Below are 18,487 nucleotides of genomic sequence, written 5' to 3' on the forward strand. Positions count from 1 at the left end.
TGGACAGCTTTCACCATACACAAAAATAAACTCCAAATGGCTAAAGACTTAAACATAAGACATGACACCATAAAGCTCCTAAAAGAGATCACAGGCAAAACATTCTCTGACATAAATAGTACCATTGTTTTCTTAGGTCAGTCTCCTAAGGCAATATAAATAAAAACAAAAATAAACAAATGGGACCTAATCAAATTTACAAGCTTTTGCACATCAAAGGAAACCATAAACAAAACAAAAAGACAACCTACAGAATGGGAGAAAATATCTGCAAATGATGCTACTGACAAGGGTTTAATTTCCAAAATATACAAACAGCTCATACAACTTAAACAAAAAAGCAAACAACCCAACTGAAAAATGGGCAAAGACCTAGACATTTCTCCAAAGAAGACATACAAATGGCCAAAAGGCACATGAAAAGATGCTTAACATCACTAATTATTAGAGAAATGCAAATCAAAACTACAATGAGGTACCACCTCACACCGGTCAGAATGGCCGTCATTAAAAAGTATACAAATAACAAATGCTGGAGAGGATGTGGAGAAAAGGGAACCCTCCTACATTGCTGGTGGGAATGTAAGTTGGTGTAGCCACTATGGAAAACAGTATGGAGGTTCCTCAGAAAACTAAAAATAGAATTACCATATGATCCAGAAATCCCACTCCTGGGCACAATATCCAGATAAAACTATAATCCAAAAAAGATACATGCACCCCTATGTTCATAGCAGCACTATTCACAATAGCCAAGACATGGAAACAACCTAAATGTCCATCAACAGATGGATGGATAAAGAAGATGTGCTACATTTAAGCAATGGAATACTACTCAGCCATAAAACAGAACGAAATAATGCCATTTGCAACAACATGGATGCAACTAGAGATTACCATACTAAGTGAAGTAAGTCAGAAAGAAAGACAAATATCATATGATATCACTTATATGTGGAATCTAAAAAATAGGACACAAATGAACTTATCTACAAAACAGAAATAGACTCACAGATATAGAGAACAGACTTGTGGTTGTTGGGGGGGCGTGTTGCGGGAGGGATGGACTGGGAGTGTGGGGTTAGCAGATGCAAACTAGTATATATAGAATGGATAAACAAGGTCCTACTGTACAGCATAGGGAACTATATTCAATCTTCTGTGATACACCATAACGGAAAAGAATATGAAAAAGAACGTATATGTATGTATAACTGAATCACTTTGCTATACAGCAGAAATTAACACAGCGTTGTAAATCAACTACAATTAAAAAAAAAGAAGTCCCTCAAAAAAAATAGGTATGGGGCTTCCCTGGTGGCGCAGTGGTTGAGAGTCCGCCTGCCGATGCAGGGGACACGGGTTTGTGCCCCAGTCCGGGAAGATCCCACATGCCACGGAGCGGCTGGGCCTGTGAGCCATGGCCGCTGAGCCTGCGCGTCCGGAGCCTGTGCTCCGCAACGGGAGAGGCCACAACAGTGAGAGGCCCGTGTACCGCAAAAAAAAAAGAAAAAATAGGTATGGTACACAGTATCAGATTTCAAGTTCAGGTATAATTAATTCTGTATTTATATTGTCTACCCTGTTTATAAATCCACAGTGATCCCAGACAAACTGGTATTTTTTCCCCTTTGATTTCAAAGAAAAAGAAAACTGGCCACCAAAACAGACAAAAAACAAAAAAACTCCAACCCCTCATGAATATAATTTACTAGATTCATAATAGTCTATCATATGGATGCACAATAATTTATGTAACCATAAATAATAGTAATAATAATAAAGCAATGGCTTATAAATGCTAATAGAGGAAACCATGATCCCTGGGAGCCAGCATTCATTAATTCACTCAATTCACTAATTCCTTTATTCATGAATACTGATTTTCTACAATGTGCAGGCCTGGTCTAAAGTTGGAGATACAGCAGTGAGCAAAACAAACAAAAATCCTTACCCTCATGGAACCTCCTTTCTAAATGGGAAAAGAGATAAGACAAAAGATAATGATAAATACTAAAGAGAAAAAATGAAGCAGGCAAAGAGGATAGGATGTGTTGGGGGGAAATAAAGATTTTAGCTGGAGTATCCAGAGAAGGCTCAGGAGATGAAGACCTAAAGAAGATAAAGGAAAGGCACATGGCTATCCAAGGAAGAGCATTTTAGGCAGGGGAAACAACAAATGCAAAGGCCCTGAGATGGGAGCACACCTGGCATGTTCAAGCAACAGTAAGAAGGCCAGCGTGGTCAAAGCAAAATGAGAAAGAGGGAAAAGGAGAAGGAAATGGGGAAGAGGATTAAGTAGGGCCTTGTAGGTCATGTACAGACTTTGTCTTTTCATCTGAGTGAGTCAGGAAGCCACTGGAGGGTTTTATGGAGGGAGAAGCTTATGCTTTAAAAGGATCAGTATGGATGCTATGTTGAGAATAGACTGAAGGGAGAAGGGAGGAAGAAGGTGGACCACAGCCTAAGACAGACAGAATAAGATGGAGTAAAGCAATCAAATGACCAACTGGTTTAATGACTCTACACAAAAGGTTTCAATGAATAGACTGGGGTGACCCGAAGAGCAGTTTCAAATGACTGATAGATTTTAAAAAATAATTTGAATGATCTATCAAGAAGACATGCTAATCAAAAGCAAGGGTGAAATTGTGAAAAAAATGAATAGACTGGGGTGACCCGAAGAGCAGTTTCAAATGACTGATAGATTTTAAAAAATAATTTGAATGATCTATCAAGAAGACATGCTAATCAAAAGCAAGGGTGAAATTGTGAAAAAAAAATTATGAGGCAGTCAGAGACATCTGAATGCCGATTGGATATTTAATGACATTAAGGAATTATTGATTTTTTTAGGTGTGATAATGATATTGTGGCTATGTTTTAAGAAGAATTCTTATTTTTTAGAGATGTATACAAAATTATTTACGGATGAAACTGACCCAATGTCTGGGATTTGCTTCAAAATAATTGAGTGTATGGGGGGAAAAGTAAGTGGGGATATACCTGATACAAGATGGTGGTTGTTGAAGCAGGGTGATGTGGATTCATCTTACTACTCTCTCTAATTTTGCTTATGTTTGAAAATGTCTAACAAAAAAGTTTTTTTAAAAAATCAAGAATGGCATATAGCTGAGAGAGATGGTAAAACAAATACACTGAATGGAACAATAAATATTCTGAAAAAATGTCAAGAGGCTAGAATTCTGGACCAATAGATAAAATGCAACAGGGAAGGCTAGAAACTGCTATATTTGGTTCCAAAACATCAAGTGAATGTACAAAATGGACAAAACCTAGATGAGTAGCTCCTATTTAAAAAAAAAAAAGTTTAAGATTCTAATATACAGCAAGGTCAGCAAGTAAAATGCCAAAAATCTAAAGCAATCCCCAAGATGCATTAATAGAAGAATTTTTAAAAGGGGGGTGGGGGGTTGCTCTTCCATGAGCTAACTGGCTTACACTTGCTATTGTTTGCCATCTAAGAGGGCTATGTTTAGATACTTGCAACTATGTCATATGAGGAATGGATGAGGCAGCTAGGGATGTCAACTTAGGAAAAAAGATGGAGGAAGGGGACGTGATACTAGTCTGCAAATTCCTGAACTCATCATCTTTCCCCTTTAATCTACTTTGCTTCATTACTATTTTGGTAAAGGGTGTTACCATCTATGTATTCACTTAAGCCAATGAACTGAGAATAATTCAAGATGCCTCCCTCTCTCTCACACTCCACGTCTAATTAAAAAATGTCTCTTAAAACTGTTCTCTTCCCTCCTATCCAACGTTGATGCCTCCCCTGCTCCATTTACTCCTTCCTCTTCCTGTACCCCTATTTCCCTCTGGGAATCACTCTCAACTCCACAGTGGTCAATCAGCATATTCTTTCTACCCACAGCACTGCAAATAGCTTAACTCAAGCTATTAAGATGGGAGGATGTGTTAGCTGGAACTACTGGGAAAGAATAGGTGTGGGAGGAGGGGGAGGGGATAAGAGTAAGATGGGAGTGAAGGAAGAGTTCAAAAGAACAGAAATATTCTTTATCTGGACAATTAAGTGTGAGCAGGTGATATCTGGAACTGTTGCAACTATTGTTGCTACCCTGAGAGAGAAGTCAACAGACAGAGTCAACTTGAGAAGGAACCCAGAAGTGAAAAGGACACAGAAAATCAGATTGTGAATCTCTAGATCAAACCACACAGGAGGCCAATTCTAACACAGGGTTCTTTTCATTTGCACTAGTCAATACATTCTCTTTTTGACTTAAGACAGTTCAGCTGAATTTCCTGTGACTTATCATGAGAATCCTAACTGATGAGCCCAAAGACACTGGCTTAATGATGCTCATGTCTCAACTGGACTACTGCAACAATATTCTCCCTGAAAAAATCCTCACGATACAGACTTTATACTGTTGCCAAGGTGTCCTTTCAGACTGTATGTTTCTCTTCTACTCATAAACTTACAATGGCCTCCTCTACCTTTAGAATAATATCCAAACTCCTTAAGTACGGCAGGAAAAAAAAATCTTTACAATTTGGCCCCAAGTCTCATCTCTTACAACTCTAAAGCTATTTCAAGGCTCTGGGTGTTGTTTTTGCTCTGTGTTCCCTCTGCCTGGAGTGTTCTTCTTAATCTGGCTAATAAAAACACTTTAGAATTACCTCCTCAATTTAGCCAAGGAATGCAAGGTTGGTTTAACACCCCAAAATCAATTATGTAATGCATCATATCCACAGAATGTAGGACAAAAACCCCATGACTGCTTCATTAGACACAGAAAAAGCATTTGACAAAATTCAACACCCCTTCATAACAAAAATACTCAACAAACTAGGAATAAATAGAAGGGAACTCCCTCAAAGGGCATCTTTAAAAAAATCCACAGCTAGCATTACTCTTAATGGTATGAAAGCTTTCTTAAGATTAGGAACAACCAAGGATGTTCCCTCTTTACTGCTTCTATTCAACATTGTACTAGAGGTTCTAGCCCAGGCAGTTAGGCAAAAAAAAAAAAAAGAAAGAAAGAAAAGGCATATAGATTGGAAAGAAAGAAGTAAAACAATCTCTGTTCGCAGAGAACAAGATCATGTATTGGAGCTAATAAACAATTCAGGAAGTTTGCAGAATACAATATTAATACACAAAAACTGTGTTTCTAAAAATAGTAGTGAACAATTTGAAAATAAAATTAATAAAATAATTCAATTTACAATAACATCAAAAAGAATAAGATACTTAGGAATATATTTAACAAAATAAGACTTGTATACTGAAAACTACAAAGTTCTTTGAAATCAATTAAAGACCTAAATAAATAAAAAGAAATCCTGTGTTCATAGATTGAAAGACTTAATATTGTTAGGATGGCAATACTCTCCAAATTGGTCTACAGATTCCACACAATCAAAATCCCAGCTGGCTTCTGCAGAAATGGATAAGCTGATCCTAAAATGTGTATGGAAATGCTGGGCCACAGGACTCAGAAATTAATCTTGAAAAAAGAACACAGTTGGAAGACTTAAAGCTTCGTGACCTCAAAACTTAACTACAAAGCTTCAGTAATCAAGACAGTGTGGTACTGGCATAAGGACGGGTATATATGATATTTATATCAATGGACCAGAATTGAGAGTCCAGAAATAAACTCTCACACTTACAGTCAATTGAATTTCAACAAGGGTGTCAAAACAATTCAATGTAAACAGAATAGTGTTTTCAAAAATAATGCTGGGGCTTCCCTGGTGGCACAGTGGTTGAGAATCTGCCTGCTAATGCAGGAGACACGGGTTCGAGCCCTGGTCTGGGAGAATCCCACATGCCACGGAGCAACTACGACCGTGAGCCACAACTACTGAGTCTGCGTGTCTGGAGCCTGTGCTCCGCAACAAGAGAGGCCGCGATAGTGAGAGGCCCGCGCACTGCGATGAAGAGTGGCCCCCGCTTGCCACAACTAGAGAAAGCCTTCGCCCAGAAATGAAGACCCAACACAGCAAAAATAAATTAATAAACTCCTACCCCAACATCTAAAAAATAAAAATAAAAATAAAAATAAATAATGCTGGGATAAATGTATATCCACATGAAGTTGGACTTCTACCTCACACCATATATAAAAATTTACTTGGGCTTCCCTGGTGGCGCAGTGGTTGGGAGTCCGCCTGCCAATGCAGGGGACATGGGTTCGTGCCCCGGTCCGGGAGGATCCCACATGCCGCGGAGCAGCTAGGCCCATGAGCCACGGCCACTGAGACTGCACGTCCAGAGCCTGTGCTCCGCAACGGGAGAGGCCACAACAGTGAGAGGCCCGCGTACCGCACAAAAAAAAAAAAAAAAAAAAAAAAAAAAGGACACCATCGAGAAAGTGAAGACAACTTACTAAGTGGAAGAAAATATTTGCAAATCATATATCTGATAATGAACTTGTACCTAAAATACATAAAGACCTCTTACAACAATAAGAAACCCAATTTAAAGATGCGCAAAAGTCTGAATAGACATTTCTCCAAAGAAGACACACAAATAGCCTATAAAAGATGTCAATGTTGTTAGTCACCATGGAAATACAAAAAAAAAAAAATCACAATAAGATACCACTTCACACCCATTAGGATGGCTATAATCAAAAAGGCAAGCAATAACAAATATTGGTGAGGATATGGAGAAAGTGGAACCCTCACACTAATGGTGGGAATGTAAAATGATGCAGCCACTTTGGAAAACAATCTAGCAGTTCCTCAAAACTGCTCATAGAGTAATCATATGAGCCAGAAATTCCACTCTTAGTTCCAGCCACACTAAATTGCTTACATTTCCCAAATGCATATACCCAAGAGAAACCAAAGCATGTATCCATACAGAAATCTGTACACAGATGTTAACATTAACAGATGTTAATGTTGATTCTTAATAATCAAAACCCAAAATGCCCTTCAACTGATGAATGAATAAAATGTGGATGGAATATTCCACACAATGGAAAATTATTCAGCCATAAAAAGTAATGAAGTACTGATAAATGCTACAACATGGATGAACCCTGAAAACATGCTATGTGAAAGAAACCAGTCACAAAAGATCACATATTGTATGATTCCATTTATATGAAATGCCCATAACAGGCAAATCTATAAAGACAGACAGTAGATTAATGGTTGCCTAGGGCTGAAGGGGTTGGGGAGTGTTGAAGGGTGATGGCTAAATAGTATGGGTTTTGGGGGCATGAAAATGATGAAATGTTCTAAAAATTGATTGTGCTAATGGTTGCACAACTCTGTGACCATGCTAAAAACCATTCAACCACACACTTTAAATGGATAAATTGCATAGTATGTGATTTATATCTCAAGAAAGCTACTACAAAAAAAAAAAAAAAGCTCTCCTTCTCCATGACACCTTTCTTGAGCCACCAATAAAACTGACCATTCTAACATGTGTCTCCCCACTTCCCTGCAAGGATCTGAGTACCTGTAATTAACACTTTTTTGCACTTATTTAATGTCTGTTTCCCTCTACTAAACTGTGGATTCCTCAAGGCAGGGATTTGGCTCATTTTTTCATGGAATTAACAATATTTATACGTTGTGTGTAAACTATGTAAAAGTGTACATCATAAATATTTGCTAAAAGACTATCCTAACAGTTGTTATGTGGAAAAGGGACTGTGTTTGTTTCACATATATGCCAATGGGCAGAAATGGAAGCTATTGATATAATGGCACGAATTTTAGGAATTTTCAAATAATTAGGGCTGTCTCTTTATTCAAAACAAGGGTTTCTGGGTTCTGTGGATTCTCTGAGTTGATTCTCAAATTCTGAATGTATGTTTAAAAAGCATGTGCATTCTTCCTGGGGAAAAAAATCCATAACTTTCATCAGATTCTCAAAGGGGTATATAACCCAATAATGGTTAGGATTCACTGTTTTTAAAATGTCAGTGTACCAGGGCAGGGATTTTAGTTAGCAAATTTCAGTTACTGGAATACATCATTCAAGGTAGGTTTTTGCCTAGATTATACTACTTTGGTAATTAATGCAAAAAGAGAACTCACAATATTGGTATCTTCATAATCTTATTCATTTAAAAGTATTTATAGACTGTCCATTATATGCCAACTGCTGAAGAAATAATAGTAAACAAGACAAAGTGCCTGCCCTCAGGAGCTTACATTCTAGAAGGTGGAGACAAAAAAAAGAGTAAATAAATAAGAAAATGTCGTATCATATAGTAATGCCTTCAACAGAGAAAACATGATGAAATAGGGAATGAGGGGAGTGTAAAGAGTTATTTTAGCTAGGGTCATCAGGGAAAGTCTCTCTGAGGAGACCACATTTGAGCTGAAATGTGAGCAATGAGAAGGAAGCTGAGGAAAGAACACTTCAAGAATGAAGAGAACAGAAAGTGCAAAGATTCTAAGATGAGAACATTGATTATTACCACCTGCATTCTTAAGAGAAAAAGGCATGTTTAAACGCCTCTCATTCAGAAGAGTGTCTCCCACTCACAATGAATAGAACTTATTCAAGATAATTCAGCATAACGAAAATTCACTGTGATAGAGACTATTCTAGACAAATCTTTACTGCTTAGGGTCATCGCAAATTTACTCTTCTTCAATGCAGACAATATCATTAGACAAAGTGAGTAAAACCTTTGGGGTTTTGTAATAAAACAGAAAGAAAAAAAAAAACCACCATGTACTTTTTTTTTTTAAAGTCTCTCCCAGGTAGATTATCAAGCAAACTCTATCAAGATTATCAAGCAAACTCTATAAACAATTCTGGGTTCGGTCTGCTCTCCATCCCTAGAGCTTGGTGCTTTGTATTTGTAGTATTTATTATCTGTGAGGTACAAGAGGGTGGAGTTACAGCCAGTGTATACAAATTAGAGGGAAATGAGTTTCAGTTCAAAAGCAGCTGTCCAACAATCAACAGGTTGAATATTAGTGAAAGTGTGGAGACTGTAAAACCATGACTCAAGTTACCGTAACTTCATGACCTACAAAGAACTGTTCCAGTTCCAGTTCCTTCTCCCAGCCTTGGCATCCCTGCCTTGTTACACTCACCCATAAAGCCCCAGAATGCAAACCAAAGAGTGGATTTTTAACCACCACATACATCATGCCAATAACAAAAGATTAACAAATACTTGTTCAGGCAAGGGGAACGCAGAGCTTTGTTCATCTCAGCAATTGAAATTCGTATTATTAAAATCTTCAAGTTATATTTACAAAGGCACAAAAAGAGCCTGAAGCAGTGAGCACCCAACACCAAACTCAAAGTACACAATGAATTAAGGTTAACAGTACCAATTCCAACTATTTCATTCAAATACACGACAGAAAGCATACGGAAGCCCTGAAGAGGGGAATCCAAGAGGGAGCCCTCCTGACTCAGAGCACCTGAGCAGACGGTGACTAGCTGCGTTAGGCCAGTGAGGGGAAGGGGCTGCCAGCAACCGGGGAGTGTGCCCAGCCTTGTCTGCGTGCGCTCCTGGTCCTGCCTGCGGCGGAAGGTCAGGAGGGACCCGCTCGGGCAGCTGCCCGCTGGTGTCAAAAGAACCCAGGAGCTTGGCACCTCCCACACGCCGCCGGGTCCGCCTGCTCTAGAGGGGACGGAGATTCCCGGAGCCGCCCTCCCTGGAGCACCGCTTACCTTCGGTGAGCGGCGGTGGCTCCTGCCGCTTTCCGCGGGACAAAAAGGCCTTGGGCAGAAGCAGCGACACAGCCAGGACGAGCCCCGAGGCCAGGGCCACCCTCTGCACGGTGGAGTACGCCATGGCCACCCGCCCTCGCCGCAGGTGAGCTCCAACCGGAACCGGAACTGGACCCGCAAAGCCCGCGGCCTCCTTCGACCCCACCGAGGGCTACGCGGACGGCGCAGCGCGAGGGACAAGTGACCAGGCGCCTCCGGCTCCGCAGCGAGGGGCCGACCCGCTCCTCCCGCGCGGTCACCTGGTGCGATGAGTGGTACCCGCGCCCTCTCATTTGTACCGACTAGACACGCCTTCCACGCCCCACGCCCCACGCCCACGTGGGCGTTCTACCGCCGAAACAGCTGATGGTCGTCCCTCCTCTCCATCCCGCTCACCACACTGCTCTCTCCCCGCCCCAGACCGCCCATTAATTTCCTCGTTAAGGCCCCACCCAGGCCCCGCACCTCCCTTGTCCATCTGCAGACCAAGGTGATGATACTACAACGCAGCTGTAATGCGTTTTAAGCTCTCCATAGCTTCAAATCTTTCAAAAACTCCTCTTTATCCTCATAGAAAGGTCAAACTTCTTTCTATGACCTCAAGGCCCTGCGTGGTCCGGTCTTACCAATGCTCCGTCCAAACTAGATCATTTGCTATTTCCCCAGCATATTTCTTGCCTTCAGGGCATCTTTGCTTATCGTGTTACCTCTGCCTGGAAAATTACTAACGCATCTCCACCTGTTAAAAACTTCTCTGAAGAACAGCTGAAAAGTACTACCCTCATGAAACTTTTTTAGTCAGCCTCTCCTTCCTCTGTATCCCCACAGTTCTTCGTTACTGTCTTTATAGGTTTATTTAACACACATTCTTTTGGTTCTTACGATGTATCAGACCCTGAAATGGCACTACAGAATCTGATGAATAAGATGGCTTCCGTATGGGGTAGATAGTTACAGAAACAAGAAAATGCAGGAAAAATTATGGACTCTGGAGCACTCAGCTCAACAGAAGGAGGAGGAATGAGGAGAAAACTCCTGAGAGTAGGTGAAATCTGAGTGAGTATTTGAAGAATGAGTAAGTTACTAGGCAGACAGGTGGGAGGAGTTAGAAGGGTATACCAGGGAAAGGATGCAAAGAAAGCAAAGGTGCAAACTCGAAGCTTCCTTACGTGTTCTGAAAACTGTTAGTAATTCGTTTTGGCTGGGCCATGGGATTGGTGACAGGGCATAAAGTGATAAGGCAATATAAGCAGGAACTAGGTTATGAGAAACTTGGATGTAATTACCAGTTAAACATGGCATACGGAGCACACCCACTTATCTTTGCTTTCCCCAGACACCTCACAATAATGAAAATAAAAAGATAGTGTATCAACTAAAAGACTAGAGAGAATGGGAGAAAACATGATAGCAGACAACAAATGTCAAAATTTTATAAGATGCAACATTATCCAATAGAAATATAAGGCCTGTCACATATGAATTTAAAATTTTCTAGTAGCCTCATTTAAAAAGTGAAAATAAGCAGGTGAAGTTAATAATATATTTATTTAACCCAAAATACCCCAAATATTATCATTTCCACATGTGTAGCACTAGTCAGTCACATTTCAATGGCTTAATAACCATGTGCCTAGTGGCTACCATATCGGACAGTGCAGGTTTAGAGCATAAAAAGTGAAGTGCCTACGGAGAGAAACACTCTAAGAAGCAAACAAATTTGGCCTTCAGAACCTCTAAAGTATTAGGAATTGGAAGCACTGAGTTCCTTTAAAGGCAGAAATGTGGAGTGGGACTGAATAAGGAAGGATTGGTTGAAAGTCTGTCAAGAAGCAGTTGATAATCTCCAAATCTGGCTCCTCAGTTATTGCAGCCAGGTGGTTGCCCCTACTGGCATCACTCAGGCATCATCATCATTGATATCATCAATAGCACTGAAAGTTATTGAGCACTTCTATGTTCCAGGTATTTTCCATATCATAACAATTGATTCTCCTAACAACTTTATGGAGTAAGAAATATTATTATGTACCCACTTTACAAATGAGAAAACTAAGGAACAGAAAGCCTAAGTAACTTGACAACAACTACACAATATACATTGGAAGTTATTGTTTGAATCCAGGCATGCTTACTCCACGACTTGCTCTCTTAACCACCAGTTTTACTTTCTGGAACCAGAGATGCTCTGGACTCACAGACAGCAGGTGCAGCTTAGGAAGGTGAAGACTGATGGGATAGTCTAAGAGGTGCAGAGGAATCCCAGATCACCACCCAAATTCTCACTCGGATGACTGGAGAGACATCGATACCATATAACAAGATTTTGAGAACAGAAGAATCAAATCTGTAAGAAAGATGAGTTCAGATTTTGACGAGTTGAGTTTGAGGTTCCATGAAATGTCCATGCAGAGCTGTCCAGTTGGGTATACGGGTCGGAAGCTCAGGAGAGACATTTGGGCTGGAAACAAATATGGAAGTGATCAGCCCACCAATAGTAAATGAAGTCTGGGAGAAGATAACATTAGCAAGAATGCTCATGTAAATGCTAAGAGGCCACAGTGGAAACTTAGGTTACACCCTTATGTTGAAATTCCCAAGTATGAGGACAGAAATGCAGTGGAAAAGAAGATAGTGATCCAGGTGCTAAAATCTTGAATGAATGAGGAGTTACTGGAAGGATGAAAGGTGACAGGAACAGAGGGTGTAATAAGCAATCAGATGACAGGCTCTTCTAACAGTTGTAGTTTGTTTGTTTTTAGAGTAGTTGTAACAGTGGCAGCAGCAGTCACTCGGAGGCATACTTCTAAGTGCTTTACATACATAAATCCTTTGATGATTATACAAAACTTCCTGAATAAATGCCAGCTCTTACTAGTAACTATTTGGTCTAATTCTATTTTTTATGGTTCTACACTCAACAAACCTCTTTTCCTTTCACTTGCAGTCCCACTGTCATGGAACTTGTAAATTACTCCCTAGCAGCTTCTCCTGTGTTGCTGGCATTCTTTTCCCTGTGATAACCACCTTCCCAATTCTCCTGATTTAGCTCCTTTCTGCTTTCTTAACACCCAATTTCAGCACAGAAGCAAACTGCTCATGGGCCACAAGATCCAGGGAAGAGAACCTACCTTCCTCTGATGTGCAGTAAGCAGTCGAGAGGGGCTCTCTCAGCCTTAGGCCCAAAGAGAGGGGACCTCTGTTTGCCTCCTTCTCCTTGGAATCTATTTCCATTCTGCCTTGTGATGACCAGCGGGGCTCCCTGATATGAGGCCCTTGAGGCACTGCAGCTAGAGCAACTTAACTGCAGCTGCTTCCAACTGAGACTGCCTAGGGGCCCTGAACTGTTCCTCCATGAGAGACATTGGAAAGTCACTCAGTGTAAAGTTGTCATATTCATAGTCATTGATCATAGTCTAACCTTTTGCCCTCTGTCAAACAGGCCGTTGACTTACTTCTATGATTTGTATTAGTGATTTTCAAACTTGATATTTTTCTGATGACATATCTTGAATCCAGAAAGCACGGTAAGCAGAAGGTTTGGGACGTCAAGGGGAGGAGATGGAGTCAGAGTAAAATATGCACTGAGCAGTATCCAATTGTTTCTGTTTCTCAGGGGAACTCTAATAGAGTGACTTTAGCTATTTCTGAAAATGTAATTCCTCCTGTTATTTAGGCTTCTCCATCCCAGAGGAGATTCCAAGGATGTACCTTGGCCTCTGAAAACAATTTTAAAAAGCCTACAAGGAACCATAGCAGCTCCACTGTAGAGTCATGGACCCTTATTAAAGGCAGGAATCAGGGTGGTGAGCAGGGAAGTGAGACCCAAATATCTAGCACACTGAGAAGAAGGGAGCAAGGCCTGTAACTTCAAAGCCCAGGATGAAAAAGCTAAAGGAAGCAAGCAGGAGATGGGACAGTATACACACAAGAGGGTATATTGGACCAGGGCCTTGAGAGATGGATGGAATTTCTATCAGGGAATAAGGGGAATGTGATAAACATCTGCCAATTGTGGTCGTCCACAGTCTTTTAAATAGCCTTTCTTTGTCAGATGTTATACACATTGTGAACCTCACTTTCTCAACGTAGAATCCAACAAACTATATTTCTCCTGGTCACGGGTGCAGATACATAACTCTGTTTCCCCAGTCAGATGTACCCATGCCTGATTTCGGTTTGGAAGTTATCTATGAGAGGAAACATCAATGCCTGGGCTGCCTTTTTTGACGGCCATAGGTGGTAGCAGAAGTGGAAGCTCCCGCAGTTGGTGGCGGCCACAAGTAGCTTCCTAAAGGTAGAGCAGAGGCCACGTAGGTCTGGGGTCAGTGGCGGCAGAGCTCCCTTACTAGGCTAGTTCTGTGGGGTTTTCCCAAGCTAGTTCTGGGGGTTATTCCAAGCTCCAGAGCTCCAGTTTTCTCACCTGTGAAATGGAGACTATACCACCTCCTTCCCCTCCCTCCCTCCCGTGAGCTAGCAAATGTGATGGAGCCTGGAAGGCAATTGTGTGTGAGACCAAAACAGCAGCAGGAGCTGCAGCTCAAAGCATGTCCAATGAAAGGAAATTGGAATCAGAAAAGGGAAGATGGTTTCAGAGGAAAACCTATAGGGAGGAAGCCTCTAGAAGGCCCATATTCCTCACCCTAAAGCTTTACCCAACTGGGACTGGTGGGTAAAGGTCAACAGCATGAGGACCCAGATTTCCTGGTGGCGAGTGGTCGAGGTGAGAATACCCTTACTGCTTTGCTACCAACACTCCTCGCTGGCCCCGGCCCCTGGTGACACAGAACAGAGAGAAGTCACAGTTGGATACCTTGGGCCTTTCTGCCTTCGATGAGAAGAAATAGTCTTTGGCTCCAACTAATTAAGCAAACTGATAGAAATTCCCCACTTAAGTCACATTTTGCATATCCATAATCTCTGCACTACATTTTCTGTATACTTTACCCCTGGGTAAAAATTGGTGAGCATTTAAATGCTTGCTCACATAATCTTGCTAAAGCACACTCTCGCCTATAAATATTCATGCCACTGCCAAAACATTTGCAAGCTTTCCCCAAAGGTGAAATGTGTGTAATGTACTTTGTCTTCTGGGTATAAATATTATCCAATACATTTTAGTTAATATGAATACACTAATTATTCCTGTAACCCTTTTAAAAAGGGTCATCTTCATGATGTGAATTTTTAAAAAATGTAATTACAGTAATTGGATACTTAATCTAATTAAAATTTGCTTTATCTTTAATGGGAATTTTTCTAAAGAGGCTGAATGACAATTGGCCTTTTGATAATGACTGTTTTCTTTCTGCAGGGAGATCAGGTTGGTGAAAACTGGAGAACCAGGCAGTTTTGTGTCTGTCAGTGCCTTTCTCCTTACGACTCAGTCCTTCTGTAGTGAATATGGGTTTTGGTAACTAAAGAGGGTAGAGGAAAGGACCAAGGGAATCTTTCCCATTCCAACAGTTGAAGCTACTCCCCTTCCTAGGAAGCAGCTCCCCTGGACTAATGATTGGTCCACTCATGACTGGGCATGTGACCTAAGCCTGCTAGATCAGGGTTCCTCACAGGACTTGCTGGAACTGGAGCTGGAAAAGCAGCAGCTCCACACTGCTTTGGGGGCCATGGGGCTGGAAGGAGTTGTTGTGGATGTTATAGGTGCTCCAGTGTATCCCAATGGTCCACCCTTGAGGTCACCTGCTGACAGTTCCTACACAGAATTTGGGGTCCTGTGTCTCTCTGCATAAGGCCATTCTCTGGCTTGGGGAGCAAGCTAGGCCTGCTGGAGAGTTCCCATCCCCAGAGCAGCTCTCAAACAATGAGAGAGGGGAGCTGGTAGATAAATGCCTCAGCTTCCTTGCTCCAGGTGGACAACCTGAGGGATTCTCTGCACATTCCTTCTGAGGCATCCCAGCGGAATTGGGCTCTGCCTGCTCCAGCTGTGACTGCTCATCCACACGCCCATCTGGGGGCTTCTTCTCCTCCCTTGTCTCCCTTCCCCACTCCCTCATTATGCTTCTTGGGGTCATCTCCCAAATAGAGCAGTGCACCCAAACTCTTGCCTTGGAGTCTGCTTTCAGGGAGCCCAAACTAAGACAGATACACAGTTGGGGATTCCAGATAACTGTTTTCTCCACCATGTGGAAGAGGCCTGTCTGAAGGAGGAGAGCGAAGCCAGGAGAAACGAGCAGAAAAGAGGCGGTTGGAGAGCGAGCCTGGTGGTGTTGAATCCTGGTTCCACCCCCAAGACTCTCCTTGCTCCTGACCCTCCCTTGATTCCTTGAGCTGCCCTGAATCTATCCCAGCTACGTGAGCCAATACATTCCTTCCATTCTTGGGGTGTGCATTAAGCTTACTTGAGTTGGACTTCTATCGCTTGCAACTGAAAGTATCATGACTCTTGCAACAAATAAGTGAATTTGCACACAAAGCATTTAGAATAGAGCTTGCCTCAGATTAAATGCTACTACCATCACTGCTACTATTATTATTAAGTGCACATAGTTATTATTCAATGTCTAACCTGCTTCCAGAAAGGACTATGGATCAAGGACCTAGAGCCTAGAAAAGAGTTATAAAGAAGTCAGTTTAGGGGCTTCCCTGGTGCGCAGTGGTTGAGAGTCCGCCTGCCGATGCAGGGGACACGGGTTCGTGCCCCGGTCCGGGAAGATCCCACATGTGGAGCAGCTAGGCCCGTGAGCCATGGCCGCTGAGCCTGCGTGTCTGGAGCCTGTGCTCCGCAACGGGAGAGGCCACAACAGTGAGAGGCCCGCGTACTGCAAAAAAAAAGTCAGTTTAATTCTAGCTAATTTCCTCCCTTCTGGCTTTTTTCATAACTTGATTGGATTGATGCCCACTTTCTCTCTCACTGGGAGATATTTATGCAATCAGTAATTATACCTTTACTGTCTTCTTATTGATCACTAACAACGAGCAATTAAATATTATTCTATTTTGGGCCTCCCTGGTGGCGCAGTGGTTGAGAGTCCGCCTGCCGATGCAGGGAACGTGGGTTCGTGACCCGGTCTGGGAGGATCCCACATGCCGCGGAGCGGCTGGGCCCGTGAGCCATGGCCTCTGGGCCTGTGCGTCCGGAGCCTGTGCTCCACAGCGGGAGAGGCCACAACAGTGAGAGGCCTGTGTACAGCAAAAAAAAAAAATATATATATATATATATATATATATATATATATATTCTATTTTGTTTAAGGGTCACACTGGTTTTGCTGTAATTTTGTTACCAAATCTGAGTCGCATAGACAAACTGCTCAGCATGAATGCCCAGTCAGGTTCAAGTCATGGCAGCTCTGACTGGCTGCAGGGTCACAGTAGGAATGTCATGAGCCCCATCCTCCAAAAAACATATTTAAAATTATATTTTATGACTGCACTGCTATAAAGACATATATGTTAATATTATATATTAAGACACTTTCTACCTAAAAATCCTTCTTTCCTTCTGACTTTAAGAGAAATTAAAGCATTTTAGTAATGTGGCTGCTGCTTTCTGTTTTCCATGACACATAAGTTTTTAATTGTATCAAGCATCATATAAGTAAAATGTTGCCATTTTTAGAAAAGTTGCCAGCAGACGTGTTTGCATTCTAGGCATGATGAAAGACTTGATCTTGGCAGAGGGAAAATGCGTCCAGGAATCTTCTGGTTAGGCAAAGGCAAGGTCCAGAGGGTCATCTGGACTGAGTTGAGACAAGACAAAGGGGCTTCTCAGAATAAATTCAAGTGATGTTTTCCTTCAATGAGATATTGTGATATTGCAAAATCTGGGACTACTTCTGGTGACCCAGAGACAGGAATTTGACAGCCTAGCGTCTGGGGAAGAGAAGGCAGGGTTTGAAGGCTGGTGATTTGGGGAGGAGCTTGGGCTAACAGAGAGTCAGCCAGGAAAGAGCTCCCTGGGATGGGCAAGGCCTGGTGGCCTATGGATTTAATACAGTGATATCCAGATTTTCCTCTTGCACTGATTCCTCTTATGATTTCTTCAAACCTTTAGAAACTTCTGACACAACATGTGCTGTGTCATTGGTGCTAGGGAATAAGGGAGGGGACTGTTCTCCACTTGGAGCAAGGAACTGTCATCTTGTAAGGCCAGGGCGGAGGCAGCAGCATTGAATCGGTAGAGAATGCTAATCCCGACAGCCAAGGTGACCTGAAACAATGTGAATGGAGGGCTGTGGGTCGGCCAGGTGAATGCAGAGAAGTAGGCTGCAGTGTATCCGGTCAAGAATGCACTTGAGGCAAAGGCTATTTCTCCCAAATGTACTGGAAGACAGTGATCCTTCAAGTGAAAGGGGCAGAGAGAGGGGCTGGATCCTGCTATGAAGTTAGGGGGTCCCAGGCAGCCAGGGTTCATAAATATCCTCACCTCTCTGAGTACATCTCCCGGGATGTCTCTTCCAGCTCCAGCCACACTGGCCTCCTTGCTGTCACTCACACGTGCCTGGGCAGTGCCACCCTGAGCCCTTGCACTGTGCTCTCTGTTGGGATGGTCTTACCCCAACCATCTGCATGACTTGACCCCTCACCTTCAAGTCTTTGCTCAAATGTCACTTTTCTCAGTGAGATCTTCCTTGGCCAACGAACACCCTCTTAGCCTCCTGTTCTGCTTTATTTTCTTCCATGGCAGTTGTCTTAGTCTGTTCGGGCTGCTGTAAGAAAGTTCCACAGACTTAGAAACAGCAGATCTTTATTTCTCAGAGCTCTGGAGACTATAAGTCTGAGATCAGGGTGTTGGCAGATTTGGTGTCTAGTGAGAGCCTGCTTCCTGGTTCATGG

The 18,487-nt window shown here is 42.2% G+C and overlaps 1 protein-coding gene across 1 annotated transcript in view; it reads right to left on the minus strand.

The window, feature by feature from the left end:
* RIC3 (RIC3 acetylcholine receptor chaperone) overlaps positions 1–9,779 on the minus strand; it is a gene marked incomplete at both ends in the record, with an annotated part of 47,001 nt that extends 37,222 nt beyond the window's left edge. The window contains one exon of the mRNA XM_079708345.1: positions 9,656–9,779. Coding sequence (XP_079564471.1) covers positions 9,656–9,779 — 124 coding nt within the window. The remainder of the gene's footprint in view (positions 1–9,655) is intronic.
* Between the last annotated feature and the right edge of the window lie 8,708 nt (positions 9,780–18,487).

The sequence above is a fragment of the Hyperoodon ampullatus genome (assembly GCF_949752795.1).
Source record: "Hyperoodon ampullatus genome assembly, chromosome: 7".
NCBI lineage: Eukaryota > Metazoa > Chordata > Mammalia > Artiodactyla > Ziphiidae > Hyperoodon > Hyperoodon ampullatus.